This window comes from Rhinopithecus bieti, unplaced genomic scaffold (assembly GCF_001698545.2).
Source record: "Rhinopithecus bieti isolate Rb0 unplaced genomic scaffold, ASM169854v2 scaffold_51440, whole genome shotgun sequence".
Taxonomy (NCBI): domain Eukaryota; kingdom Metazoa; phylum Chordata; class Mammalia; order Primates; family Cercopithecidae; genus Rhinopithecus; species Rhinopithecus bieti.
Genome location: NW_016820117.1, coordinates 259716 through 285075, shown reverse-complemented (window position 1 = coordinate 285075; position 25360 = coordinate 259716). Strand labels below are relative to the sequence as shown.

The 25360-nt window shown below is 50.3% G+C and overlaps 3 protein-coding genes across 6 annotated transcripts in view; 1 reads left to right on the top strand and 2 right to left on the bottom strand.

Annotated features, from left to right (window-relative positions):
- Nucleotides 1-216: 216 nt before the first annotated feature.
- Nucleotides 217-3680, bottom strand: DDAH2 (DDAH family member 2, ADMA-independent). 4 transcript variants are annotated; one of them, XM_017859500.1, is made up of 7 exons: nucleotides 3236-3680; nucleotides 2051-2407; nucleotides 1832-1931; nucleotides 1633-1706; nucleotides 1354-1473; nucleotides 721-870; nucleotides 217-535 (listed from the first exon to the last, which is right to left on the bottom strand). In XM_017859500.1, exons 2-7 carry the CDS (start codon nucleotides 2345-2347, stop codon nucleotides 419-421), a joined length of 858 nt encoding a protein of 285 aa, XP_017714989.1. In that variant the 5' UTR covers nucleotides 2348-2407; nucleotides 3236-3680; the 3' UTR covers nucleotides 217-418. The 4 variants fall into 4 exon arrangements, with proteins under 4 accessions (XP_017714989.1, XP_017714987.1, XP_017714988.1 ...); XM_017859498.1 differs by having other exon boundaries at nucleotides 2051-2411; nucleotides 3236-3448; XM_017859499.1 differs by lacking the exon at nucleotides 3236-3680 and adding an exon at nucleotides 2870-3164 and having other exon boundaries at nucleotides 2051-2411.
- A 68-nt stretch (nucleotides 3681-3748) lies between these two features.
- On the bottom strand, nucleotides 3749-9716 carry CLIC1 (CLIC family member 1). Its single transcript, XM_017859502.1, has 6 exons — nucleotides 9415-9716; nucleotides 7336-7445; nucleotides 7014-7139; nucleotides 6744-6850; nucleotides 5387-5568; nucleotides 3749-4167 (listed from the first exon to the last, which is right to left on the bottom strand). Exons 1-6 carry the CDS (start codon nucleotides 9451-9453, stop codon nucleotides 4006-4008), a joined length of 726 nt encoding a protein of 241 aa, XP_017714991.1. The 5' UTR covers nucleotides 9454-9716; the 3' UTR covers nucleotides 3749-4005.
- Nucleotides 9717-12930: 3214 nt separating this feature from the next.
- Nucleotides 12931-25360, top strand: part of MSH5 (mutS homolog 5) — a 23410-nt gene continuing 10980 nt past the window's right edge. The window contains exons 1-10 of the mRNA XM_017859482.1: nucleotides 12931-13256; nucleotides 13647-13806; nucleotides 14355-14478; nucleotides 16036-16116; nucleotides 16268-16330; nucleotides 17065-17186; nucleotides 17373-17482; nucleotides 17742-17777; nucleotides 18433-18515; nucleotides 20256-20303. Of these exons, the coding sequence (XP_017714971.1) occupies nucleotides 13660-13806; nucleotides 14355-14478; nucleotides 16036-16116; nucleotides 16268-16330; nucleotides 17065-17186; nucleotides 17373-17482; nucleotides 17742-17777; nucleotides 18433-18515; nucleotides 20256-20303 (814 nt within the window). The 5' untranslated portion in view covers nucleotides 12931-13256; nucleotides 13647-13659. The remainder of the gene's footprint in view (nucleotides 13257-13646; nucleotides 13807-14354; nucleotides 14479-16035; nucleotides 16117-16267; nucleotides 16331-17064; nucleotides 17187-17372; nucleotides 17483-17741; nucleotides 17778-18432; nucleotides 18516-20255; nucleotides 20304-25360) is intronic.

The following is a 25360-nucleotide window of genomic DNA, read 5'->3' as shown; positions in this document are numbered from 1 at the left end:
TACACTCTTTTTTCTGCCCTGGACACACTTCCCATGATAGAAATTCTGTCTTGTCCATCTTTTGCGCAAGTTCCTATGACATGGTTGGGCAATGACTTGGTAAGTACCTAACAAGTTTTTTGAATGAGAGGCCTTCTTCCCTGCACTGACCCCAACCTCAGATTTCAGCCCTGCCTTATCCCTTTGCCCCAGTAAGACACCAGTCACAGCCCAGTCTAAAAGGTCAATTCTATTTTATTGGTTCTGAGAGGGAGGACTCACCCAGTGGACCCTATCCTTTTCCCTACACTCTGCCCTCCCCCCATATTGAGATTCTCTCCCAACTACTGCCTACTCAGCATTCTCTATCTAACCCTCCTTCCCCTTCTACTCCCTATACTATCCTACCCCTGGCCAGCAGTACCCCAAGGCCAGGCCCTCAGCTGTGGGGGCGTGTGCTGAGCACCAAGCAGAGGGAGCTGAGCCCGGCGCCAGCCTTCTCCAGTTCTGAGCAGGACACAGGTACCAGGGTGACATCAGAGAGCTTCTGCAGTGCCTGCACAGGGAGGACATGGAGTGGGGAGAGGGTAGTGAGACCTCAGGCTGAGCCAGGCCACTCTTCCAGCCAGCTCAGAGTGGCCCCACCCAGGATTCTAGAGAAGGTACCCTTCCTCTCACTAGGAAAGCCTGAAACTCCTTTCTCTGTTGGTGCTTGGTGTTGGAGTTCCTGCCCTCCCTCACCTCCTGGCTGTTGGGCAGATCCCCACCTCCACGGTGCAGGAGGAAAGGGGGCACACCAGGCAACCCAGGACGAAGAAAGAGACAGTCAGCAGCTGCGTCATCTGGGAGGGTCAGGGAAGCATATGGGTGATCAGTCAGCACTGCCATTGCCTGGAGGAAAAAGGAAGTGTTGCAGTCTCAGAACCTCTCCACAGCTGAGTCCGCCTGCTCAACCACCACTAAGGGCTAAGGAAAGACTGACATTTGTGCATAATAATGACAGCAAGCACATAGAGCTTACTGTATGTCAGACACTAAGTACTTTAGTTACCTTTGCTAATTTCCACCTTGGAATCACATGCAGTTATTTTCAACCCCCTACCTTCCCCAGCCCCTCCCCTTATCTGTCCTATCCATCCTTAGAGTAACAGTTTAGGTGCCACCTTTGGGGTTTCCTGAAACTCCGGAAGAGCAAATTAATCACCCCTGTTCCTAGTCCCGCTGTTGTAACTTCTTATTTACTCGTGTGTTCTTTCACATAAGATGGACAGCCCAATGAGGGCAGGGGTTGGGGCTAATTTCCTAAGCCTCCCAGCTCCCTGCCTCCCGGGCCCAGAACCGTGCCCACTTTCGTTGGCCCCGCCCCCTCCTCACCCGGACAGCCTTTTGGGCAGCTTCGCTGCTGCCTGCCACAACAGTGCGAGGTCCCCCCATGCCGCAGAGACCACGCAGGTGTGAGGGACCCGAGACTGGCACAGTGGAGACGGCGAAGTCCTAGGGAGAGCGAGGGGAGGTATTCAGGGGCGCAGGAGGGGTGATGGGATATCCTCAAACATAGGCTGCTCTTTGCCTCTCATTTCCTCAGTGGGCTCTCAGGCCCTTCCGACCCCCACCTGCACCCCGCTCCCTCCCTAGGCGGGTCCCGCTCCGCACCCGGAATGTGTCTGCCACGATCTCAGCTCCTCGGTGATTGGTCCATTTGGAGAGGCCTACGAAAAACTCCCGGCCTGAGTCCGGGAGGCCGCGGAGGTTTGAGGGCGGGAATGAGTTGGAAACAAGGCTCGAGACGGCCGAGTCTCCCAAACTCTACGTCCCTGTGCCAAGACCCAGGGGTGCCGCCCACCAGCCTCACCGGTGAAGAGAACGTCAGTGCCATCCAGCGTCGCGTTCTCGTCTCCTATTTCCACAATTCGGAGCCCCAGGTCTTGCAGGGCTTTGCGGACTCCATCGACCTTAGGATAGGAGAAGAGGGCACGGAGCTGTGACACCCCCGTCCCCAATTCTTCCCCAAAGCCTCGACATCCAGCTCCTCCTGCCCTTCCTCATACTACACACTCGCCGTGGCGCTCACCTCTGGCCTACGAGCGGGGCTCCAGGGTCGCGTGATTAGGGCCGTGTCCCCTTGGATCACGGCCGTGTCGCCAAGCAGCGGTCCCAGCGGCAACGACTCCTCAGGTGGCAGTTCTAGCAGCTGTAGCCCTAGTCGCTGCCTCAGTTTACCTCCCAGCACCCCGTGCTCCCTTTGGGCTTTGGCCAGATCCAGAGCCGGAAGGCCAGCCCCCGCATCTTCCCCCGACGCCAGGCTCTCTGGGACTCCCCGGATCAGGGCATGGGAGCAGCGGCCCAGCCCCTCCCCCGGCGTCCCCATCCCATCCACACAGAAGCCCCCTCGAACCGCTCGAATTTCTTAGTTTTCTTGTTTCTTCACCTGTCTGGGAGAAGAAACAGAAAAGGAGGAGACAGAGAAAGACACATGCAGACAAGGGCGTTGGGGGTGGTTAAGAGCGCCCAGGTCTTCCTCCTGCCATCTCTGGGCGTCCCTCCCACTCCGCCCCACCCCCTCCAGACCTTCTGCTCCTGTCGACCCCACTCTACCCAGCACCCTCAGGGGTCAGATTCTTTAAGAGGAGCCTGAGGAACAAGGCTAGGGTGTCTAATCTCCAAAACACCTGTTGCCCCTGCTCGGGGGCTTCGTGAGGTCCCTGTCGGGCGCCCCTCTTGGCAGCCACTAGGATGCGCTCACTCCCCAAAAATGCAGCAGCCCCGCCCCCTTAACCCTCAGCTGCTCGCTACGGTAGGGACTTGAAGTCCGGCCCGGGACCCGCAGGGGTTATGGGACAGAAGGTGAAAGCTGGAGAGTCAAGGGCTGGGGGATGGAAGTCTTGAATACCCGAAAGAGAAGGGGAAAAGGTGGGTAGGAAGGGAGGAGTTCCAGCCTAAGGAGTTAAGCATCCTCTCTCCGCCCTGACCGGTCACGCTGCCCCTAGCAAGACCTAGTATAAACCGGACTGAGTCCCAAAGGACTGGGAGAGGTCTAAAACGAAATGCGAGGGGCGGGGAAACAGGGGGCGTGGTTCCGGGGCGCTGGCGCTGCTCCCGGCTCCAGGACCGGGTTCCCAGTCTGTGTCCCAAAGTCCACCCCGTCTAGCTCCGCGCCCAAATCCCGGCTCCCCATACTCTGTCCGGTGCAGGCATGGGCCCGGCACCCCCAAACTCCGGCCCCCATACGGTTCAGGGTCCCCCACCCAAGACTCACCTCCAGCGGCCACCCCCACTCCTGTCGCGCTGTGATCTCGGCTGGGGCCCCACCCCCCGAGGACAGAGTTGGTGGAGAAGGGAGTCCCCGTCTTCAAGCCTCAGGGACTGGGAGCTCTGGCTTTTAGGGGGTCCTTGGGTAGGCGAGCTCATATACTACGATGGGGCGGGGGCGCGACGGTCTGGCGGCTCCGGGGCATTGTCTAAGCGGGACGGGGCGGGGCTTCTTCGGGCCACGCCCATGCCGCCCTGCTAAGCCGCGCCCACTACATCCAGATTGCGTCCCCCTTGCCAGAAATCGGCACCGCCCAGCGAGCGCTGCCCAGACCCACCCAGATCTGGCCAGCCCTGGCGGCGCGGCTGCAATTCGTAGACCTCAGAACAGCGCAACGGCGGACAGGCACGAAAAATAGCCCCCACCACAAACATTTCCCTCCTTAATTCCTGACTTCTGCCCTGAGCTCAAGATCACTGACCCACCCTCATTCCGTATCACCCACACTTCAAACCCCCATTGCGTAAAACACTTGATTTTATTCTGTATTTTATTACTGAAATATGTTGTCCTACCCATCCCACCCCACAATAAAATCTCACTCAGGCCCCTATTTCTTTCCCTCATCCCCTCTTCCACCACACCATCCCGGAACAAGTGATCCAGGATTCCCTGACCACTGGCCATTTTGGAGTGTGTCCATTGGGTAGCAATGTGGAAACCACCAGGGCCTTTGTGAAGAAAATGGAGGGGGTTGAGGGAGTCCCAGGAGGGGCTTATTTGAGGGCCTTGGCCACTTGCTCATAGGCGAGCTCGATCTCCTCATCATCTGGACAGGTGGAAGCAAATTCTTCCCGCGCGTAGGCATTGCTCAAGTACCGATGCACTCCCCGGAAGACCTCGGGGATGGTGAATCCCCGGTACTTCTTACACACCACCTGAGGATGGGGAGAGGAGAGAGACCAACATGTTAGCCCCAGGGAAGCCACCTTGGCTGCTACGCTGGCCTTTCCATTCTCCCCAGGCTGACATGATAAAACCAGCTCAACTCCTTACTGTCTTGTACCGTTGTTAGTCCTCCTTTTCACTTACTGAAATCCTGGCTTTTAATAACCAGCCATTTTTCCTGAGTTTTTAAAACCTGAGATACAGTTTACATATCATAAAATTCTCCTCTTGAATTTCCACAGTGACTTTGTTCCCCCTATACCACTTCAGGCACTGACACAAGTGACTTTTGTTCTTATTTTTCATCAGACTTTTTTTTTTGAGACAGAGTCTTGCTCTGTCACCCAGGCTGGAGTGCAATGGCATGATCTAGGCTCACTGCAACCTCCGCCTCTCAGGTTCAAGTGATTCTCCTGCCTCAGCCTCCTGAATAGCTGTGATTACAGGTGCCCGCTGCGGATAATTTTTGTAATTTTAGTAGAGATGGGGTTTCACCATGTTGGCCAGGCCGGTCTCAAACTCCTAACCTCAGGTGATCCACCAGCCTTGGCCTCCCAAAGTGTTGGGATTATAGGCGTGAGCCACCGTGCCCAGCCCATCTGACTTCATCATACATTCTTAACTTTCATATGAATATTTTATTGTCTCAGATTTCAACCCTTTGAGAACAAGGCCCAGTCACCATACACTTGTGTATCTTTCAATGCTTAGTACACGGATGTTCACTACATAGTTGTGTGGCAGACTGACGTCAGGCCCATGTTGCACAAACTAAACCATAGCTTTGAGGCTATGACAAAAACATGGGAACGAGCAGTTTTGATCTTCCACAAGAGGAAGTGAAGACTGAAGCTATAAAGAAAGTTAAAGCTTTGACTTTAGGAAAAGCCTGCTCTATCTAATCTGGGAATTTGGCAGTGATACCGAGACAGGAAGAGCATTCTTCAAAAGTAATACTGGGATGTATTCCTCTTTGGTAGTCTGTTTGCACCCACGACTTATATCATGGAATATAATTATCTCAAGCAGTGGTCTTGCCAGCAATGACTGCTGCAAAGGACTGGGGTGGGGTCTGCCATTGGTAGCAATTTATGAAAACCACAATAAGAAAGAAGCCATCTTCAGAGTGGTTGTCAGGGGAAGCCCATGTGGGAGCTCCTTAAAGGGCCATCCCAGTGGTCATCCTCTCCTCCCGCAATAACCACACACCTGTACTATGTGTAACTTTGGCAACAGGTTGCAGTCAGCCAGGGTGAGCTCGTTGCCATCCAGAAACTTCCTCTGAGAGACACCTTCATCTTCAGCACTGGTTTCATCCACTTCTTCTGGGAGGGGGGATGTTAAGTAATTGTCTAAAACCTTCAGGGCTTTCAGGAGTCCCTTCTCCAGATCTGTGCAAGAGAGGGAATTGATTAGAACTTCAGGAAAAGATTGACATAGTCCGAAAAGGCCCGTTGGGGGTGGATACTAATGGTGAGTCCAAAATAATAATAGCTAACACTCATGTACTTTTCTATGTGTTATTCTAAGCACTTTACATTTTATTTTATTTTACTTTATATTATTTTATTTTAGATGGAGTCTTGGTCTGTTGCCCAGGCTGGAGTGCAGTGGCATGATCCCGGCTCACTGCAACCTCTGCCTCCCAGATTCAAATGATTCTCCTGCCTCAGCCTCCTGAGTAGCTGGGATTACAGGTGCCTGCCACCACACCTGGCTAATTTTTGTATTTTTTTTTAGTAGAGACCAGTCATGTTGGCCAGGCTAGTCTCTAATTCCTAACCTCAGGTGATCCGCTCACCTCGGACTCCCAAAGTGAGCACTTTACAATTTAAAAACTCATTTATATCGCCAGGTGCAGTTGCTCACGCCTGTAATCCCAGAACTTTGGGAGGCCGAGGCAGATGGATCACCTGAGGTCAGGAGTTCAAGATCAGCCTGGTCAACATGGTGAAACCCCGTCTCTACTAAAAATACAAAAATTAACTGGGCGTGGTGATGCACGTCTGTAATCCCAGCTACTCAGGAGGCTGAGGTAGGAGAATAGTTTGAACCCGGCAGGCGTAGGTTGCAGTGAGGTGACTGAGCCACTGCACTCCAGCCTGGACAACAGAGTGAGACTCTGTCTCCAAAAAAAAAAACAAAAAAAAAAAAACTTATTTATATGAAATTGTTATCCTAATTTTGTGGATCTGGAAATGGACTTAGAGGTGAAATGATTGCTCAAAATTGTACAGCTAGTTGGATTTGTACTCAGGCAATCTGGATCTAAAGTGATGATTGTTCTTAAGCATAACCCTATTCTGCCAGAAAATAGGCCAGCAGACAACTAATGTCCCCAGTGGAGCAGAAGAGGCTAGGGAACAAATGAGAAAGGCTTAAAAGTCCTGGCCAATAAAAATGCAGGGAAATACAGAGGTAAAGCAAAAATGGGAAGCTGGGGGAAATTTATCGACATCTGCTTCATCTCCCTGATATCGGAACTTCCAGGTGCCCCTAATGTCTCCTACCCGCTGGGTCCTCTCTATTCCTCCCAGGACCCAGGCCTCTGACCCACAGGACTCACTATCATTGAGTGCTGGGTTTGAATTCTTGATGTAGGCAGAAAATTTGGCAAATATGTCCAGCCCAGCAGTGTTGGACTCAGGGTTCAGAGCTGCCAGCTTGGGGTACCTGAAAGCCAATGGGAAAAATGAGGCAAGATGTCTTCCTGGGAGGAACCTCAACTAGCTCCCCTGCCCCAGCCCCACCACCATCTCTGTTTTCCATTTCTGCTACCTGTCTGTTTCCCAGAATCTCCCTGCTCCACCTCTCCACTTTCTGAGTGCCACTATACCTGGGAGGGCACAGCACTGCCTCCAGAAATTCCTCAATCTTGTTGGTGTCTGTGTGCACTTCAGTGCCATACAGCAGGAATGGGAGCTGCCCTCCTGGGCACAGCTTCTGCACTGTCTCGGTCCGCCTGGAGAAAGGATTAGGCATCAGGACTGGAAATGAGGGTCAGGGAGAACTAGAAAGGGGGAATGGAGGACGTGGGATAAGAAAGGGACTCCAGGAGGAGGGCAAAAATGTTCACGACAGAAGGACTCGGGTGCGTGAGTGTGTGTTTGCACACATGTGTACACAAGGGGTGTTTCAAGGAACAGAAGCAGGCCTACCTTTTGGTGTCAACGGTGGTAACATTGAAGGTGACTCCCTTGAGCCACAGTACCATGAACAGTCTCTGGGAGAATGGGCAGTTCCCAATCTTGGCCCCATCACTGCCAGCCTGAAAAGCAACCCCAACCCAAGGATATGCCTGGTGCACCCCACCAATCCCTAGGCCAGTCTCTGCATTCCCACTCCCAAACCAGCTGTTTTCTGCCTAGTCATGACACATACACTGTCCCCTCACTATGGGCTCTTCGCCCTTGGGCCTCGGTCAAACCTAAGGCAGATCAATGGGAAATTTTTTTGCAAAGGCAGGCTTCTGGTTCCCCAGAGACTGAGGACAGGTGGGAGGTAGGTAAAGGGAGGAGGTCCTGGAGAACTTGGGAGGATCTGAATTCTAGAGAGGGAAGGGTGTGGAACTTCAGTGAGGCCAGAGTTGTAGGCTAGAAGCCTGGATTTCTGGGTTCCTGAAGGCAGTAGAGTCTGAAGACAGGAGAGGTGGGGTGGGGTCTGGGAGACAGAGCTTTGGTTCTCTAAACCTCCAATCCAAGCTGTCTTTGGCAGCTGGGTGGGGAGTCTAGTCAAGGGACCCTGGGCCTCGCCCTAGAGATGTGGAGGGCCCTACAGAGAGGGGCTGCCCTCTAATTAGCAAGTAGTGACCTCATTGGCCCAAGGGACACCTCCCCCTAAGCTGAGGGTGATTCATCTCTCTGTCTCCAACTTCCTTCCTGTTAAGGATGTGGGGGAAGGGACCATGAGGATGAGGCCTGGGCAGCTAAGGCTACCCCCTAACCCGCTGCCAGGGTCTCCCAGCACAAGTCCTCTGACTGCAATAACCATTCTCTCACAGGACACAGGGCCGGAATCTCTGCGGCACAGCTTCACCCAGGAGTAAAAATAGCCCCAGAGGCGAATGTGAGAGTGAGGTGGGGACCACACCTAAGGGGGTGGACCCAAGCACGCTCTGACTTCCCCCAGCCCAGGGAGAGGGAATGGCTGCCCGAGAAACCCAAGCAGAAGGGAGAGGGAGACACAGGCAGAGACACACAAAGATGAGAGAAACAAAAGCGGGGAAGGGGAAAGAAAGGCGGCAGGAAAGTGGAGGGTGGGGAGACGTGCGTGCCAACAGAGAGACACCAACAGAGCAGAGAGAAGAGGACGCTGTTACAGAAGGGAGAGAGGGGCATAGACAGGAGGTCCCAAGACTGGGGAAAGAATGCAGCAGCGGTAGGGAGGGGACGGGCCGCTGGAATCAGAGGGGAGCTGGGCAACACCGAGAAGCCTGCTCCCTGCAGTTCTGCTACCCAAATGCCATAGGACCATCTCTCCTCACCCACACCCGCAGAGAGAGAGAGTTGGGGCAAGTCTTCTACTTCTCCAACCCCCAAATGCCAAAATGCCCTAACCAAGCTCTCCTCCTCCGTCTGATCTCTCTCCCACCCATCCTTGTGGTAGCTACTCACGTCTTCTTGCCACCTCCCCTTCTCTCCCTTTCCCCAGTCCTGCGGATATTCAATGCCACCCCATCACCTCTCCAGCTCTGCTTTTCGAACTCTGATCCCAGTCTCCTGTTTTGTTCCACCCCCTCAAAGCTTCCCAACTTACTTGCTCTCACTCTCAGGCCTCTCTCAACACACACTCTTCCCTGAAATGTCTCCAGCCACACAAACACACACCCCTCCCCTGCTACACTACTCACCCTCAGATCTTGTAGGGACACATGTCCTAACTGAGGTCCTCTCTGTCCCTTCTAAACCCTGCTGGGCCCCCACTGTCCCTTCACCAGCTCGCTCCCTACCCCACCCCAGTCTCACTTTTGGGAATTCTCCTTTTTCTCTACTTCCCTTCCTTTAGGCTGCTAGAAACTTGCACTTTTACAAACTTTTCAGGGTTGATCCTAGAACTCTCATTACTTGCTAACAAGTTAATGTCTTCCCCTCTCAAAACCACCCCTCAACCAAAGAGTGCACGTGGGATTGGGGGTGGGAGCCAAGGAGGGAAGGGATTGGGGAGTTAAGGCTGGACTGAGGGAAACGCGGGAGCTGGCTTCCAGGAATTTGGGTGGCTGAGGAGAGAAGCGTTCTTACCTTCACGAACAATTCGACCTGCGGTTGTTCTTCAGCCATGGTTGCGTCGGGCACCAGGAAGTGGCCGTCGCTGGGGGAACTGGGAGGGGCTGGGGCCAGGGAAGGCGGGTCTCACACTCAGGGATTCTCTCCCCTAGACCCAGGGCTGTCTCTTCAGTGCAACACAAACTCAATCAGACCCTATTTGCTCCCAAACTCGGCCTCCCCACTAGCCCAACGCACCCCACACCCAGCTCCTCCAGCTCCGTCCCCTCCTGGGCTAGATCAGAGAGCCGCTGACTCACCGACCGGCCCCGCCCTGAACCTGGGGAGGGGACTGGAGGGGGCGGGACTCGACGATGTAGGGAGTGGGTCCGGAAGGGGAATCCTCGGATCTCCCACAGGATGGGGATGGGGGTGTTCAGGAGGAGTCCTGAAAACCTCCTTGTTTGTCCGACTTCTCCTGAACACAAGACTCTTTTCTGCCTCAGTTTCCCTGCTTCATTAATCTGAGTACAACCCAACTGACCCTCATATAAAAAACTTGACACTAGCAGCTTAGGCACACCCTTGAAGATCCAGGGATGCAGCCTTCGAATGGAAAGGTGGTCGTTTAATCCTTCTGCATTTCTTCCAGACTCCAATCCAAATTCTGGGTTGCTGGGACTGTGGTCTGAGAGAAGAACTCGGAAGTGGAAGGCTGGGACTGCAGATAGGAACCGTTAGCCATGCAGCCTGGGATTAGGGAAGGGGTGACACCAGCACTTCCTGAGCTGCCCAGACTGGTGTCTCAGTAGGTCCTGTGCCCCCCACAGTCTACTGTCTCCAGGCCCAGCTCAGCACTAAGACTTGCAGTCCTTGTGGCCTAGACTTGGGATTGGGTATAGAAAGTAGAGTTAGCGGCCGGGCAAGGTGGCTCACACCTGTAATCCCAGCACTTTAGGAGGCCGAATGGGGTGGATCACCTGAGGTCAGAGAGTTGGAGACCAGCCTGGCCAACATGGTGAAACCCCATCTCTACTAAAAATACAAAAACCTGTCAGGCGTGGTGGTGTGTGCCTGTAATCCCAGCTACCCGAGAAGGCTGAGGCGGGAGAATCACTTGAACCCGGGAGGTGAAGGTTGCAGTGAGCCGAGATGGTGCCATTGCACTCCAGCCTGGGCAATAAGAGCGAAACTCGGTCTAAAAAAAAAAAAAGAAGAAGAAAAGAAAAAGAAAATAGAGTTAGAGATAGGAAGGGAGATGACCAAGTCTTTTGCAAAGGAAACAAAAAGCTGAGGCAAGGGGCTTTGTCGCAGGGACAGGTCTGTTCCTGTAGCTTGGTCAGCTTTGTGTTCCACTTATACTTCCTATTGGGGCCCCTTCCTGTGCCCTTTGTCCTCTTCTCACTGACAGGTTGCCTTGGAGATGGGGCAGAGGGGTGGGATTATCATGGCCCTGAGACAGAGCTGCCCCGATCCTGAAGTATGTGTATAGGGGGTGGGGTAGGGGTGTTGTTAGCTGGTCCTGTCATGGGCATAAAGAAAGATCAGACAGAATAGTGGGAGTGGAGTCCTTGGGGACACCTAAATAAATAAGTGGGGAGGACACAGGAGGAGCAGCTCTCTCCCCAGTAACCTTGATTTCTATTAAACCTTTTATGACCTGCTGAAAAAATAAACCCAGAATTCCAGCCTCCATATCCTGAATTTCTTTCCTGTCCAACCATCCCTTTTCTATCCTGCTCTTCACCCTCTGTCCAACAAAAGACCTGGTTTTCACTTCCAGAAAACCATGGTGGAGTGCAAGAACACAGAAGCAAAACAGGGCTTGAAACTTAAAGAAAGGGAGAGACTTGGGGGAGGAGTGGGGTGGAATGACGTGATGTGCTGCTGGAAACCAGCAGTTGGTGGTTTCCTCTTGTACTTCCTCTTCTGTGGGTTTTATCCTGCCTGTGGGAGGGCCTTTTTCTCTCCTCCCGACAGAAAGGCTATCTTTGGTGTTTGTTCCCTTGAACTGTAACATCCTATAAGGATATGATTCCATGACTATATGTGTGTGAATTCCCTCTATGGTGACCCTCAAAATCTGCACACAGGTCCCCTTCCCACTGAGGGGAGGGGATCAAAGCAACTCTATTTCTCAGGGTCCGCTCCTGTTCCAACTGGTCTGTGTCCAAGAGAAGCCTTAAGTAAATGGGGCCAGCTTGAAGATCAGACAGGTTTGGCAGCCTCTCCCCTGCCTCTCTTTTCTCTCCTACAGCTTTATAGCTATAGCTGCCTTGATATCAATAATGACTTTGGCTGGCTGGCATGACTACCCACCGGGTATCGTGCCTTAATTTACCAGGTGACAAGCAACGCTGCCCTCTCCTGAAACCATTCAGCAGAGCCAGGGCTGTACCCCCAAGTCCTGCATCAGAGGTTTCCCTCCATCTCACCTCCTTGCCCCTGCATTTCTCCTATCTCAGTAGCTCCTCTTTCCCTCTCCGGGCTTCTCTTTCCACTGCCTCCCCTTCCTGGGCTTGGTAAACCAGTCCCTAATCTCTTCACACCCCCGATTGGAAGGTGGGTCCCTCCCTGACACTCCCCAGAGCTGTCACCAACCTCCTCCAAGTTTCTATAGCTCCATTGCTCAACAAATTTGCCAAGGGTAACCATTAACCCAGCCCTTAACTCTGTTCCCCCACTTTTCTTGCTAGAGGAGATTTTCCAATTACTGGTTAGCACAGCTAGGTCATCTCAGCCCCACCATCTTTCCTAACTTCTTGGGTTGGGGGGCTGGGGAGGAATCTCCCCATCTCAAGGTATTAGGAACAAAGCTGGGGAGGATGGTGCATTTAAAGGGAATATCCTTCCTTCCTTCCTTCCTTCCTTCCTTCCTTCCTTCCTTCCTTCCTCCCTCCCTCCCTCCCTCCCTCCCTTCCTTCCTTTCCTTCTTTCTCCCTAACCTCCCCCGCAACACACACACGCACAAATAAGCTTTATGGAGCAGGGACTTCGTTATGTTCACCGCTTTGCGTCTATCCCCTGGCCCAGAATAGGCACTAAATAGATAGTTGCCAAATGCATGAATGATACCTCTCTGTCTTCAGGGGTGTGTAGATGTGCGAAGGAGTATGGGCATGTCCCAATAGGGGTGTAAGTGTTCTTCTGATCCGATCTACTTCTCTCTGCCAGAGTTTGATGTAATTCGAATGCTTCCACTTCCACTTGAGGGGTTTAAATAATAAATTAGGCCCCGTCGTGCCATTATGGGGGTGGTCATACCCTGCACCCAGGAAACAGGCACGGTAGGAGGACTGAGGCAGGAGTCCTGCTTGTTTCCGCTTATTTGAAACATCGCTCATTTAGGTCTTACTTTGTTTGCCAGGCACTGTTCTAACCTCTGTATAAATATTAACTCAGAGGGTACAAATATTAACTTAGAGTTGTTGCAGGGGAAAAAAAAAAAAAAGCGCCTCTGGCTCTTTAAGGTTGGCCTCCTCCTCAAAACTCCCGCAACGCTCCCAGACCCCTTCCCGGGACTGAGACTACGGCCCCTCGTCCGACCTTCTCGCGGGCTTTCCACTGCGTCAATCAAAGCCCAGAAACAGTGAGGGCTGGAGGCCCGGCTGCTAAGCAACGGCAGAGGGCGGGAAGTTTGAACGTTCTGGACCCGCCCCGAAGGCGAATAGGCCAATCAGAGTCCAGATTCTTCAGCTACGGCAGTCCGCTTCTCCTCCTCGCCCTGTCGGAACTCTAGGCTGGATCCGGGCCTCTCCAATCAATAGCGGCTAGGAGGGCGGGGGGCGTACGCGCGCACCTCGCCCACGCGCCGGCGCTCCTCCTGCAGGCCCGTGGCGGTTGGTCAGCTGGGCGCTCTCCCGCGTGTTGCGACTCAGGTTACCGAAAAGGCGGGAAAATGCTGCAATGGCGGCAGCTGGGGGAGGAGGAAGATAAGAGCGTGAGGCTGTGGTCCTGGCGCGTGGTTGGCAGAGGCAGAGGGATAAGACGTGCACGACTCGCCCCACAGGGCCCTCAGACCACTTCCTTCCAAAGTGCAACCTCCGCGTGACAGGAATGAGGGTGGGGCGCGTGGAGTTTCCCACAATCTGTATTTTAGTTACAAACCTGAAAATTCACCCACTGTGCCCACAGCTCTCCACGCCCCTCAGCCATGCCACGTAGCCCTGTCGCAGAAGTACTTAGTGCTTTGCATTCTGCGCACCAGCCTACCCCGGCCTTCTCGTGAATCGTTGCTTCTGAACCGCCCTCTCTTTTTGCATCCGCAGAGCCTCCAAGCTCATGGCCTCCTTAGGAGTGAACCCAAGCAGGACACCGCAGGGGCCAGGACCTGGGGCGGCCTCCTCTGGCTTCTCCAGCCCGGCCCCAGTGCCGGGCCCCAGGGAGGCCGAGGAGGAGGAAGTTGAGGAGGAGGAGGAGCTGGCCGAGGTCTCTGAGGGGAGTAGGAACTTGAATGGAGAATTGATGGGAAGTTACAATAAAAGAGGGTTGGGGGCCGGGTGCGGTGGCTCACACCTGTAATCCCAGCACTTTGGGAGACTGAGGCGGGCGGATCACCTGAGCTGAGGAGTTCGAGACCAGCCTGGACAACATGGTGAAACCCCGTCTCTACTAAAAATACAAAAACTAGCCGAGCGTGGTGGCGCGTGCCTGTTATCCCAGCTACTGGGAAGGCTGAGGCAGGAGAATCACTCTAACCCGGGAGGCGGAGGTTGCAATGAGCTGAGATTGTGCCACTGCACTCCAGCCTGGGCGACAGAGCAAGACTCCATCTCAAAAAAGAAAAAAGCAAAACAAAAACGGTTGGGAAGAGCTGGGCAAGTCTCTTACCTCCTGAGTGGCTATTTCACATTCACTAAATGGGGGTGATGATACCTATCTCAGATATTTGATAAAATGATTAAATTACATAAAGCATGGCAAACCCTATACTGGAGTGATTCCAATAGTAGTTTCCTTTCTTTCTTGCTGGACAGATCCATCTATGTGTGCTGTGGAATTCAGGATACATGGGCATTGCCTACTATGATACTAGTGACTCCACTATCCACTTCATGCCAGATGCCCCAGACCACGAGAGCCTCAAGCTTCTCCAGAGAGGTGGGGACGGAACCAGGATTTCCTCTGCTCTCTGGGATTGCAAATGTGTTACAGACACACATTTTTTTTAGAGACAGAGTCTTACTCTGTTGCCAAGGCTTGAGTGCAGTGGCGCAATCTCGGCTCACTGCAACCTCCGCCTCCTGGGTTCAAGCAGTTCTCCTGACTCAACCTCCCGAGTAGCTGGGATTACAGGTGTGTGCCGCCACACCCAACTCATTTTTTTGTGTGTTTTTTAGTAGAGATGGGGTTTCACCAGGTTGGCCAGGGTAGTCTCAAACTCCTGACCTTGTGATCTGCCCAACTTGGCCGCCTAAAGTGCTAGGACTACAGGTGTGAGCCATCACGCCTAGCCACGTTTCACTTACATTAACTCACCTCACTGTCTAGCATATTTTGTGTTGTTGTAAGGAAATACCTGAGTCTGGGTAATTTGTAAAAAAAAAAAAAAAAAGTTTTATTTGGCTCATGATTCTGGATGGTTGGAAAGCTCAAAATTTGGCATCTTCATTTGGTGAGGGCCTCAGGCTGCTTCAACTCATGGAAGAAGGGAAGGCAGGGTGTGCAGAGGTCACATGGCAGAGAAGAAGTAAGTGGGAGACAGATGCCAATCTCTTTTTGACAACCAGCTTTGTTAGGAACTAATAGAGTGAGAACCACTCACACATACCCACCAACACACTCCAGGAAGGGCACTAATCTGTTCATGAACGATCCACTCCCATCACCCACACACCTCCTGCTAGGCCTTACCTCACAACACTATCACACTGGGAATTAAATTTCAACACAAGATTTGGTGGGGACAAATCACATCCAAAGTATAGCACTGACTCAATATATTTTACAGTTGCCTCACAGAGGCTCCATCTTTTGTTTTTACTAATTCATTTCATTATTTAACAAATATTTGTGAGGTTGTTTTTTGGTTTGTTTGGTTGCTCTTTTTGGAGACGCTGTCTCGCTCTGTCACTTAGACTGGAAGTGTAGTGGTGCGATCTTGGCTCACTGCAACCTCTGCCTCCAGGATTCAAGCGATTCTCCTGCCTCAGCCTCCCGAGTAGCTGGGATTACAGGCATCTGCCACCATGCCTGGCTAACTTTTATATTTTTAATAGAGATGGGGTTTCACCACGTTGGCCAGGCTTGTCTTGAGCTCCTGGCCTCCAGTGATCCGCTTGCCTTGGCCTCCCAAAGGGCAGGAATTACAGGCATGAGCTACTGTGCTTGGCCACAAAGGTATGTGATGTATTTACAGTGTTTCAGGTGCCTCAGATTCAGCCCTGGGCAAATCAGTCACATCTGTTCTCCAGGGGTTTACAGTTTAGTGACAATATCCAGAGCATCCCACTTCCCTCCCACCATCCCACCACTCTTATTACTTTTTAAAATCTCATTCCTAACTTCTAGCTATGTTCCCGATGTGCAGATCACTTCCTACTCCTAGGGAGGAAATGTTTTTGAGAAGGAGAGGGGTAGGAAGAGGAGGGCCATGGGTTTTCTCTTAGTCAAAGACAGAGATCCTTTAACTCATTTGATCTCTATTCTCCTTCCAAGTTCTGGATGAGATCAATCCCCAGTCTGTTGTTACAAGTGCCAAACAGGATGAGAATATGACTCGATTTCTGGGAAAGCTTGGTAAGAACTTGGTAAAAGATAGAGGGAAAATGGGGAAGGACTAATGTATGGAATGTTCCAGGGGGCTAGAATTGGGTGAGAGGGAGTGGCAGACAGAGGTAGAAGGACTGAGATGTACAGAATGATAGCCTTTTCTTTGCCTCCCCAACAGCCTCCCAGGAGCACAGACAGCCTAAAAGACCTGAAATCGTATTTTTGCCAAGTGTGGATTTTGGTATCTCCTTCCTTTTGCTTTGCATAATTCCCTGTTCCGGTGTCTCATTCTTTCCCCCTAACTCTACCTTCATCATCACAGATCTCCCCTCTGCCTTGTGTCATCCTAAACCTTTGTGCTCCTCACCCCTATGACCAGTCCCCACAAGATCTCTCCTGCTCCCTACCCTTTAATAATCTGCAGCTTATTGGGAAGCCTCTGCTTAAGTCGTGTGTAGGAATGAGGGCCTCCCCTGAGGAATGGTGACAATTTTTGGACAGATTTTATTGTTGGAATTTCTCCCATTAAGTTAAAGCCTTTTATCACAAAACCAAAAGTCACTGCCTCAGTGACCCTTATTATGATCCATAAGGCACTTCCATAACCTTCCTAGGTTTACAGTAAGAGCAGGAGTGTACTATCCTAATTAGATATTAAGGGATTAATGTTACTAGTTCTATTAATATCATCATTTTGACCAAAATCCTCAATTCCAGACAGATACCATACTTTCTTCAGCCATTTATCTTTCTCAGGCTGTGCTTTCAGCCAAGTATCTTTATATTAGATGTGGAATAAAAAGAGAATTAGACTAAGAATCTGAAAATTTGGTTATTGCTTTAGCTTTCCATTAACTGCTTGTGTGAGCTTGGGCAAGTCAAATCATCTCTCTTGCTTCTATGGTCTCATTCTTAAAAAGGGGGTGAAAAAATTGAGCTACAAGACCTTTCACTTTGCTTGCCTCCCTCAAATAGGTCTGGAGATAAGCAAACAACGCCTCCTTTCTGGAAACTACTCCTTCATCCCAGACTCCATGACTGCCACTGAGAAAATCCTCTTCCTCTCTTCCATTATTCCCTTTGACTGCCTCCTCACAGTAAGATTGGTCCTGGGGGATAAGGGCTGGGAGGCGGCAGGTTGGAGAAAGGCACAAAAACCCCAATGCTAGGGCTGAGTTCTGGGAGGTACTGGCCTAGCCCTGGAAAACAATAACTTTCCCTGGTGCTCTGCAGCCTCCAGGAGATTAAGATTTACCCCAATTCCACTGCTCATCCCCTCCCAGGTTCGAGCACTTGGAGGGCTGCTGAAGTTCCTGGGTCGAAGAAGAATCGGGGTTGAACTGGAAGACTATAATGTCAGCGTCCCCATCCTGGGCTTTAAGAAATTTATGTTGTAGGTGATTCGCCCCAGCCCCAACCAAAGTAATGTGGGATTGGGAGGCCTGAAAAGTAAAATGGGGGGTGGGATGTGGGTGTGGCTGTGACCCAGTGGGTCAAGTGCTCTAGGACACCCGGGAGAACCTAAGGGCTTATAGGACTTTGGGAAGAAGACTGGGACAATATTCAGAAAGGAGGGCAAAGAAAGTGGAGTTGTGGAATGAACTCAGACCCCTCATACCCCAGCCCCCTTCCTGCTTGTTTTCTGTCCTCAGGACTCATCTTGTGAACATAGATCAAGACACTTACAGGTAAAGAGGTGGAGGCATGCTGCTGTCCCTGGGGAGGGAGAAGGATTAAGTTTAATGCCCCAGTAATCCTAATGAGGCTCTAGTTTCCCTAATCCTGGGGCTATTAAGATCTCTCTCCTTGGAGCAAAGGGAAGGGGGGCTTTGAGGGAAAGAGAGGAAGAAAAGCATAAAGATATTAATTTTCTTTCTATAGGGAGAAACTGAGGCAAAGAAAAGTAAGGGACAAACCTTACATCAAGATGTGATCTCGGCTGGGCTCGGTGGCTCGTGCCTGTAATCCCCGCACTTTGGGAGGCCAAGGCGGGTGGATTGCCTGAGGTCAGGAGTTCGAGATCAGCCTGACCAAGATGGTGAAACCCCGTCTCTACTAAAAATACAAAAATTAGCTGGATGTGTTGTGCGCCTGTAATCCCAGCTACTCAGGAGGCTAAGGCAGGAGGATTGCTTGAACCCAGGTGGCAGAGGTTGCAGTGAGCTGAAATTGCACCACTGCACTCCAGCCTGGGCGACAGAGCAAGACTCCGTCTCAAAAAAAAAAAAAAAAAGATGTGAACTCAGGAGGTTATCCCCTGTCCCCATTCCATTTCTCAGTCCTCAATTCTTAGTCCCTTCAAAAGTCCAAATTACCCCAAACTCCTCTATTTCTCCTTGACAGTGTTCTACAGATTTTTAAGAGCGAGTCTCACCCCTCAGCATACAAAGTGGCCAGTGGACTGAAGGAGGGGCTCAGCCTCTTTGGTAGGTGTGCCCCATCCCTCATCTCACATTACAAAGACCTACCAGAAAAGCAATTGGCTCCAAAGATGTGTCCCAGCCTCCCTTCCCATTTCACTCCCATTGTCAGATATCTCTTTCATGCCAATCCAGCTTCTTACCTCTTAGTACCCCCCACCACCCAAGCTTGAACATCTTCCCATACTTTGTGACTGTACAGTGTTGTGTATTAGCCATTACCTTACCAATTCTGTGTTCCTTCCCTGGGTTTGTATGAATGTTTCTACTAGTTGGGTACCTGTTAGGGACTTTGGGAGGCCTTGTATATAGAGGAGAGCTTTGTAACTGCATAACTATTTGATTTGTATAGTCTTTATCAGTTGTCTCTGGCTTTAGGGTGTATTAGGGACATCTCCACAAATATCCATATGGTTTCATATCTCAGTAAGTTGTGTCCAGTTTTTGTGTGTGTGTGTGAGAGACAAAGTTTTGCTCTTGTCCCCCAGGCTGGAGTGCAATGGCGCAATCTTGGTTCAGTGCAACCTCTGCCTCCTGGGTTCAAGTGATTCTCCTGCCTCAGCTTCCCGAGTAGCTGGGATTACAGGCACCTGCTACCACGCCTGGCTAATTTTTGTATGTTTAGTAGAGACAGGGTTTCACCATGTTGGCCAGGCTAGTCTCGAACTCCTGACCTCAGGTGATCCACCTGCCTCGTCCTCCCAAAGTGCTGGGATTACAGGCACGAGCCACCGCACCCGGCCGTCCAGTTTTTTACATATGTGTATTGGGCTCTTGAGTTTTTTGTTTTTGTTTTGTTTTGTTTTGTTTTGTTAGATGGAATCTTGCTCTGTCACCCAGGCTGGAGTGCAGTGGTACAATTTCGGCTCTCTGCAACCTCCGCCTCTTGGGTTCAGGTGATTCTCCTGCCTCATCCTACCTCAGCCTCCTGAATAGCTGGAACTCCAGGCCTGCACCACCACACCCAGCTAATTTTTTTGTATTTTTAGTAGAGATGTTGTTTCGCCATGTTGCCCAGGCTGGTCTCAAACTCCTGAGCTCAAGTGATCCTCCTGCCTTGGCCTCCCAAAGTGCTGGGATTATAGGCATGAGCCACCCTGCCTGGCCAGCTCTTGAGTTTTTGTATTTTTTGGTGGATGGGAGGGCTCTTGAGTTTTTTGTGTTTTATTTATTTGTTTGTTTGTTTGTTTGTTTGAGACGGAGTCTCGCTCTGTTGCCCAGGCTGGAGTGCAGTGGCACGATCTCCACTCACTGCAAGCTCTGCCTCCCAGGTTCATGCCATTCTCCTGCTTTAGCCTCCCGAGTAGCTGGGACTACAGGTGCCCACCACCATGCCCTGCTAATTTTTTTTTGTATTTTTAGTAGAGACGGGGTTTCACCATGTTAGCCAGGATGATTTCAATCTCCTGACCTCATGATCCGTCTGCTTTGACCTCCCAAAGTGCTGGGATTACAGGTGTGAGCCACCGCACCCAGCCGGCTCTTGAGTTTTAACTAGGCCTGCTTTGTGTATTTTTCTGGCTAAGCGTCCCTGTGAGTGTCCATCCCTTCCCCCATCTCCGTGTATGGTAATCCCAGCTTATATTTGTGTTCAGGCACCAGCTTTGGCTGCCTTTGTGTCTTCCCAGGCCACCTTCCTCAACAACCAGCACCTCTGAGCTGGATGCCTCAGCTTAGACACATACACACATTCCATTCCCTGTCCCTGCCTTGTAACAAGTTCACTCCCTGCCTTATCCCTCACAGGAATCCTCAACAGATGCCGCTGTAAGTGGGGAGAGAAGCTGCTCAGGTGAGTGGGTCCCACACGTACTACACACTAATGCATGAATTCCATATGCACACTCCATACTAAAGCCTACTAATGGCAGTATACAGATTCTCACATACACCACCCCACCTAGGAGTAGTAAAGCAATTGCCCTTTACTGAGCACTGGCTTAAATGCATTTCATCCTTATGACAGCCTTGTGTAGTAGCTGATACTCATCTCATTTTTTGTTGTCAGCACAGGTACACATATACCCATTGATGATACTCAGACTTGCACACATACAAGCAGCAGGAAAAAACAAAATGTAAGGCCAGGCACAGTGGCTTACGCCTATAATCCCAGCACTTTGCAAAGTCAAGGTGGGTGAATCACTTGAAGTCAGGAGTTTGAGACCAGCCTGGCCAACATGGGAAAACCCCATCTGTACTAAAATGCAAAAATTAGCCAGGTATGTTAGTGGGTGCCTGTAATTCCAGCTACTCAGGAGGCTGAGGCAGGAGAATTGCTTGAACCCAGGAGGCAGAGGTTGCAGTGAGCCGAGATTGCACCACTGCACTTCAGCCTGGGCAACAGAATGAGACTGTCTCAAAAAAAAAAAAAAAAAAACCAAAACAAAATGCTAATGTAACACATGGCTATGTTAGCATGGTTATCTTTAGTTATAGAAAACACACTTCAAATTTCTGTGATGACTTTCAAATTTGCGTCTCTAGTTTTGAACTCCTCCATATGTGAATGTTAATTGCGTATCACCACCTGCAGTCTTCACAGGCAGCTCAAACTCAGAGCATCCAAACTGATGCCCACCAGATCTCTTCCTTTTCCTGCATTCCCTTTGCTGGTTAATGGCATTGCTGGCAGTACACCTTCTCAAGCCATGAACCTTGGATTGATGCTTCTCCCTCATCTCCCATGTTTAATTATTCGCTGAGTCCTATCGATTCTATCCTGAAATGTCTCTCCCAGGTATCCCTGTCTCTTTCCACTGCTCTAATTCTGGTCATCATCATTTCTAACCTGGAGCATTGCCTTTGCCTCCAAATTGGTCTCTCTGCCTCTAATCTCTTCTTTTTTTTTTTTTTTTTAGATGGAGTCTCGCTGTGTCGCCCAGGCTGGAGAGTGCTGTGGCACGGTCTCAGCTCACTGCACTCTGCCTCCTGGGTTCATGCCATTCTCCTGCCTCAGCGTACCGAGTAGCTAGGACTACAGGCACCCGCCACCATGCCCGGCTAATTTTTGTATTTTCCGTAGAGAGGGGGTTTCACCATGTTAGCCAGGATGGTCTTGATCTCCTGAACTTGTGATCCACCCACCTCAGCCTCCCAAAGTGCTGGGATTACAGGTGTGAGCCACTGCGCCCGGCCAATTAATCTCTTCTTTTTCTTTTTTTTTTTGAGACGGAGTCTCGCTCTGTCACCCAGACTGGAGTGCGGTGGCACGATCTCGGCTCACTGCAAGCTCTGCCTCCCAGGTTCACGCCATTCTCCTGCCTCAGCCTCCTGAGTAGCTGGGACTACAGGCGCCCGCCACCATGCCCAGCTAGTTTTTTGTATTTTTAGTAGAGACAGGGTTTCACTGTGTTAGCCAGGATGGTCTTGATCTCCTGACCTTGTGATCCGCCTGCCTCGGCCTCCCAAAGTGCTGGGATTACAGGCGTGAGCCACCACGCCTGGCCATCTCTTCTTTTTCTAATCCACTCTTCATTCTAAAATACCTATCATTCTGTCAGTTCAAGTGAGCTAGAAACAAAAAACCTGTCATTCCAAAATAGAGATCTAAGCATTAAGCATGTCACTCCTTTTTTCTTTTTTTTTTTTTTTTGGTGACTGAGTTTCGCTCTTGTTGCCCAGGCTGGAGTGCAATGGCGCAGTCTCAGCTCACTGCAACCTCCACTTCCCAGGTTCAATCAATTCTTCTGCCTCAGCCTCCCGAGTAGCTGGGATTACAGGCACCCACCACGCCTGGCTAATTTTTGTATTTTTAGCAGAGATGGGGTTTCACCATGTTAGTCAGGCTGGTCTTGAACTCCTGGTGATCCGCCCACCTTGGCCTCCCAAACTGCTGGGATTATAGGCATGAGCCACTGTGCTTGGCCGTCACTCCACTTTTTAAATAGCCTAAGTAGAAAGAAAATAACAAACCTCAGGAGGTTTTCCCATTACCTTCAGGATGAAGATTATCATCTTTAGCAGTATAATGATGTTCAGGGTCCGTCACATTTACCCATTTTAATTTCCAGGTTTACCTTCCCAAGCCCCTGCTAAGTCCTTTCCTACTGGATCTAACTTATATTCTAGTCATTTAGGGCCACTTGCCATTATGGAAACATGTCATGTCTGTGTTTATGATGCTCCTTCTGGAAAGTCTTTTCCTTGTTCTGTACCTATCGAAATCTTACATCTAGGCCAAACACGGTGGTTCATGCCTGTAGTCTCAGCATTTTGGGAGGCTGAGGTGGGTGGATCATTTGAGGTCAGGAGTTCGAGACCAGCCTGGCCAACTTGGTGAACCTTCTTCTCTACTGAAAATACAAAAATTAGCCCAGTGTTGTGGCGCGTGCCTCTAGTACCAGCTACTCAGGAGGTTGAGGCAGGAGACTCGCTTGAACCAGGGAGGTGGAGGTTGAAGTGAGCCCAGATTGCCCCACTGCACTCCAGCCTGGGCAACAGAGTGAGACTGTCTTAAAAAAAAAAAAAAAAAAAAAAAAAAAAGTACATCCTTTTCAAGGTGCAACCCAACTGTTACCCTTTGGCTTTTACAGGTACCTGTAAGGAGTTGATGTGCACCTTCCTTGTGCTCACATAGTGCTTGTTTATATTTTTCTAGTTGCACTGTCACATCAGGTTAGAATTAGCAGTAGTGAATCTGCTTGCCTCCACAGCTATGAATTCTATCTAGTGACCATACCTGTTACCTCAGTGTCTGACACATGGTCTTGTACATAGTAGCACTCAACGTGTGAGCACAACACAAAGGCAAATACACCAGTAACACCATCTCTAAACACTCAAAGTGGAAACCTTTGCTAGCCTCAGGTGCACAGTCTTTCCCCTACCTCACCTCCTGCTGAAATGTGTATCTTGTAGGGGTTAATTTAGGATAATCTCTGAGGTCATCTCCAGGTAATCAGCAGGGTAATCAGGTAATCAGCATCTCCAGGAATTTAATTACCCACACATTCTCCAGTGCTTCAGGTACAGATCTTTAATCTCAGCCACAGATGGGAGGGAGAGAATTCTCAGTGGAGAACAGAGCTGGATTTAAGGTGGGGGAGGAGTGCAAATTCCCCAGATGGAATCAGACAGGGCATGAGAGCATATAACTTGAAGAATCATCATATAATCTAATGAACTAAGGACAGGTGACACATTTATTAATATTTCTGTATACGAATTTATTTGAATTTATTAGGAAATACCTCTAATGCACAAAAAGATGTAAATAATAATATAGGGCCAGATGTGGTGGCTCACGCCTGTAATTCCAGCACTTTGGGAGGATGAGGCAGAAGGATTGCTTGAGGCCAGGAGTTCAAGAACTAAAAGCTGGATAGGGCACCAAGAATATGACTGAATGTCACAGTATCCTTTAAAGAGCATTGTCCTAGGAGTCTGGAGACATGATTTTGAGACTTAGCTGTTCTCATTGGCAGTATGACTTTGGGCAAGTTGCTTATCTTTTAACGATTTCATTTTCTCAGTTGTTAAATTACGGAGTTTGGCTTAACTGAAGTATTTCCCAGTACTAGCAGGACATGAATCAGAGATATCTAAGTGTTTAGTGCGGCGCATGTGCTTTCTAAAGTGGGGATGGCTATTTACAGACTGGTCTACACTGTTCTAGCAGGAGCCCTCAGTGACCAAGGAGCAGAGGTACCTGAAACCCACCCTTGAAGCCATCTGGATGCTCTGCTTCATTCTAATCTGGGGTGTTCTAACCCAAAGTAACTGGCCACAGACTGCAAAGTAAGATACAAAGCTTCAGGCCCTAGTGTGTACAGATGTTGGCTCTTACATAAAATGGCATCCTTAGTTACTTGCTCTATGTAGAAAAGAATTTGTGGGCTCACAAGTCCCTATAGAGTCTCACACTCTTCATGGCCAGTAAGGATACAGGGGTACCCAGAATTAGACAAACACAGATGAGACATTTATTTCTGTGTATGAATTTATTTTAATTTATTAGGAAATACCTCCAACACAAAAAATATATATAATTAGCCAGGCGTGGTGGCTTATGCCTGTAATCCCAGCACATTGGGAGGCCGAGGCAGGTGGATCACCAGAGGTCCGGAGTTTGAGACCAGGCTGGCCAACATGGTGAAACCTCATCTCTACTAAAAATACAACAATTAGCCGGGTGTGTTGGCACACTCCTGTAATCCCACCTACTCGGGAGGCTGAGACACGAGAATCGCTTGAACCTGGGAGGCGGAGGTTGCAGTGAGCTGAGATCGCACCACTGTGCTCCAGCCCGGACAACAGAGCAAGATTCTGTCTCAAAAAAAAAAGATGTAAATAATAATACTATCGGGCCAGGTGCAGTGGCTGATGCTTGTAATCCCAGCACTTTGGGAGGCCAAGGCAGGAGGACTGCTTGAGGCCAGGAGCTTGAGAACAGCCTGGGCAACATAGCAAGACCTCGTCTCTATAAAAACTAATAATAATAATACAAATGGCTGGGTGTGGTGGCTCACGCCTGTAATCCCAGCACTTTGGAAGACTGAGGCAGGCAGATCACCTGAGGTCAGGATTTCATGACCAGCCTGGCCAACACAGCAAAAACCCATCTCTATTAAAAATACAAAATTTAGCTGGGGATGGCGGCACACACCTATAGTTCCAGCTACTAGGGAGGCTGAGGCAGAATCACTTAAGCCCATGATGCAGAGGTTGCAGTGACCTGAGATCACGCCACTGCACCCTAGCCTGGGTGACAGAGCAAGACTCCATCTCAAAAATAATAATAATAATAATAATAATAATAATAATAATAATATAAATATCCCTACATCCGTCAGCCAATTTAAGAATAAGACATGCGGCCGGGCGCGGTGGCTCAAGCCTGTAATCCCAGC

Excerpts from the sequence above, each read along its gene's own strand:
- CLIC1 (XM_017859502.1), bottom strand. The coding sequence starts at position 9,453 with ATGGCTGAAGAACAACCGCAGGTCGAATTGTTCGTGAAG. Across the intron at positions 7,140-7,335 it reads ACCACCGTTGACACCAAAAG|GCGGACCGAGACAGTGCAGA; the intron begins GTAGGCCTGCTT and ends TCCTTTCTCCAG. Across the intron at positions 4,168-5,386 it reads CAAAGTTACACATAGTACAG|GTGGTGTGTAAGAAGTACCG; the intron begins GTGTGTGGTTAT and ends CCCCATCCTCAG.
- DDAH2 (XM_017859500.1), bottom strand. The coding sequence starts at position 2,347 with ATGGGGACGCCGGGGGAGGGGCTGGGCCGCTGCTCCCATGCCCTGATC. Across the intron at positions 1,707-1,831 it reads CACTGACGTTCTCTTCACCG|GCCGGGAGTTTTTCGTAGGC; the intron begins GTGAGGCTGGTG and ends TCCCGGACTCAG. Across the intron at positions 536-720 it reads ATCTGCCCAACAGCCAGGAG|GCACTGCAGAAGCTCTCTGA; the intron begins GTGAGGGAGGGC and ends CTCCCTGTGCAG.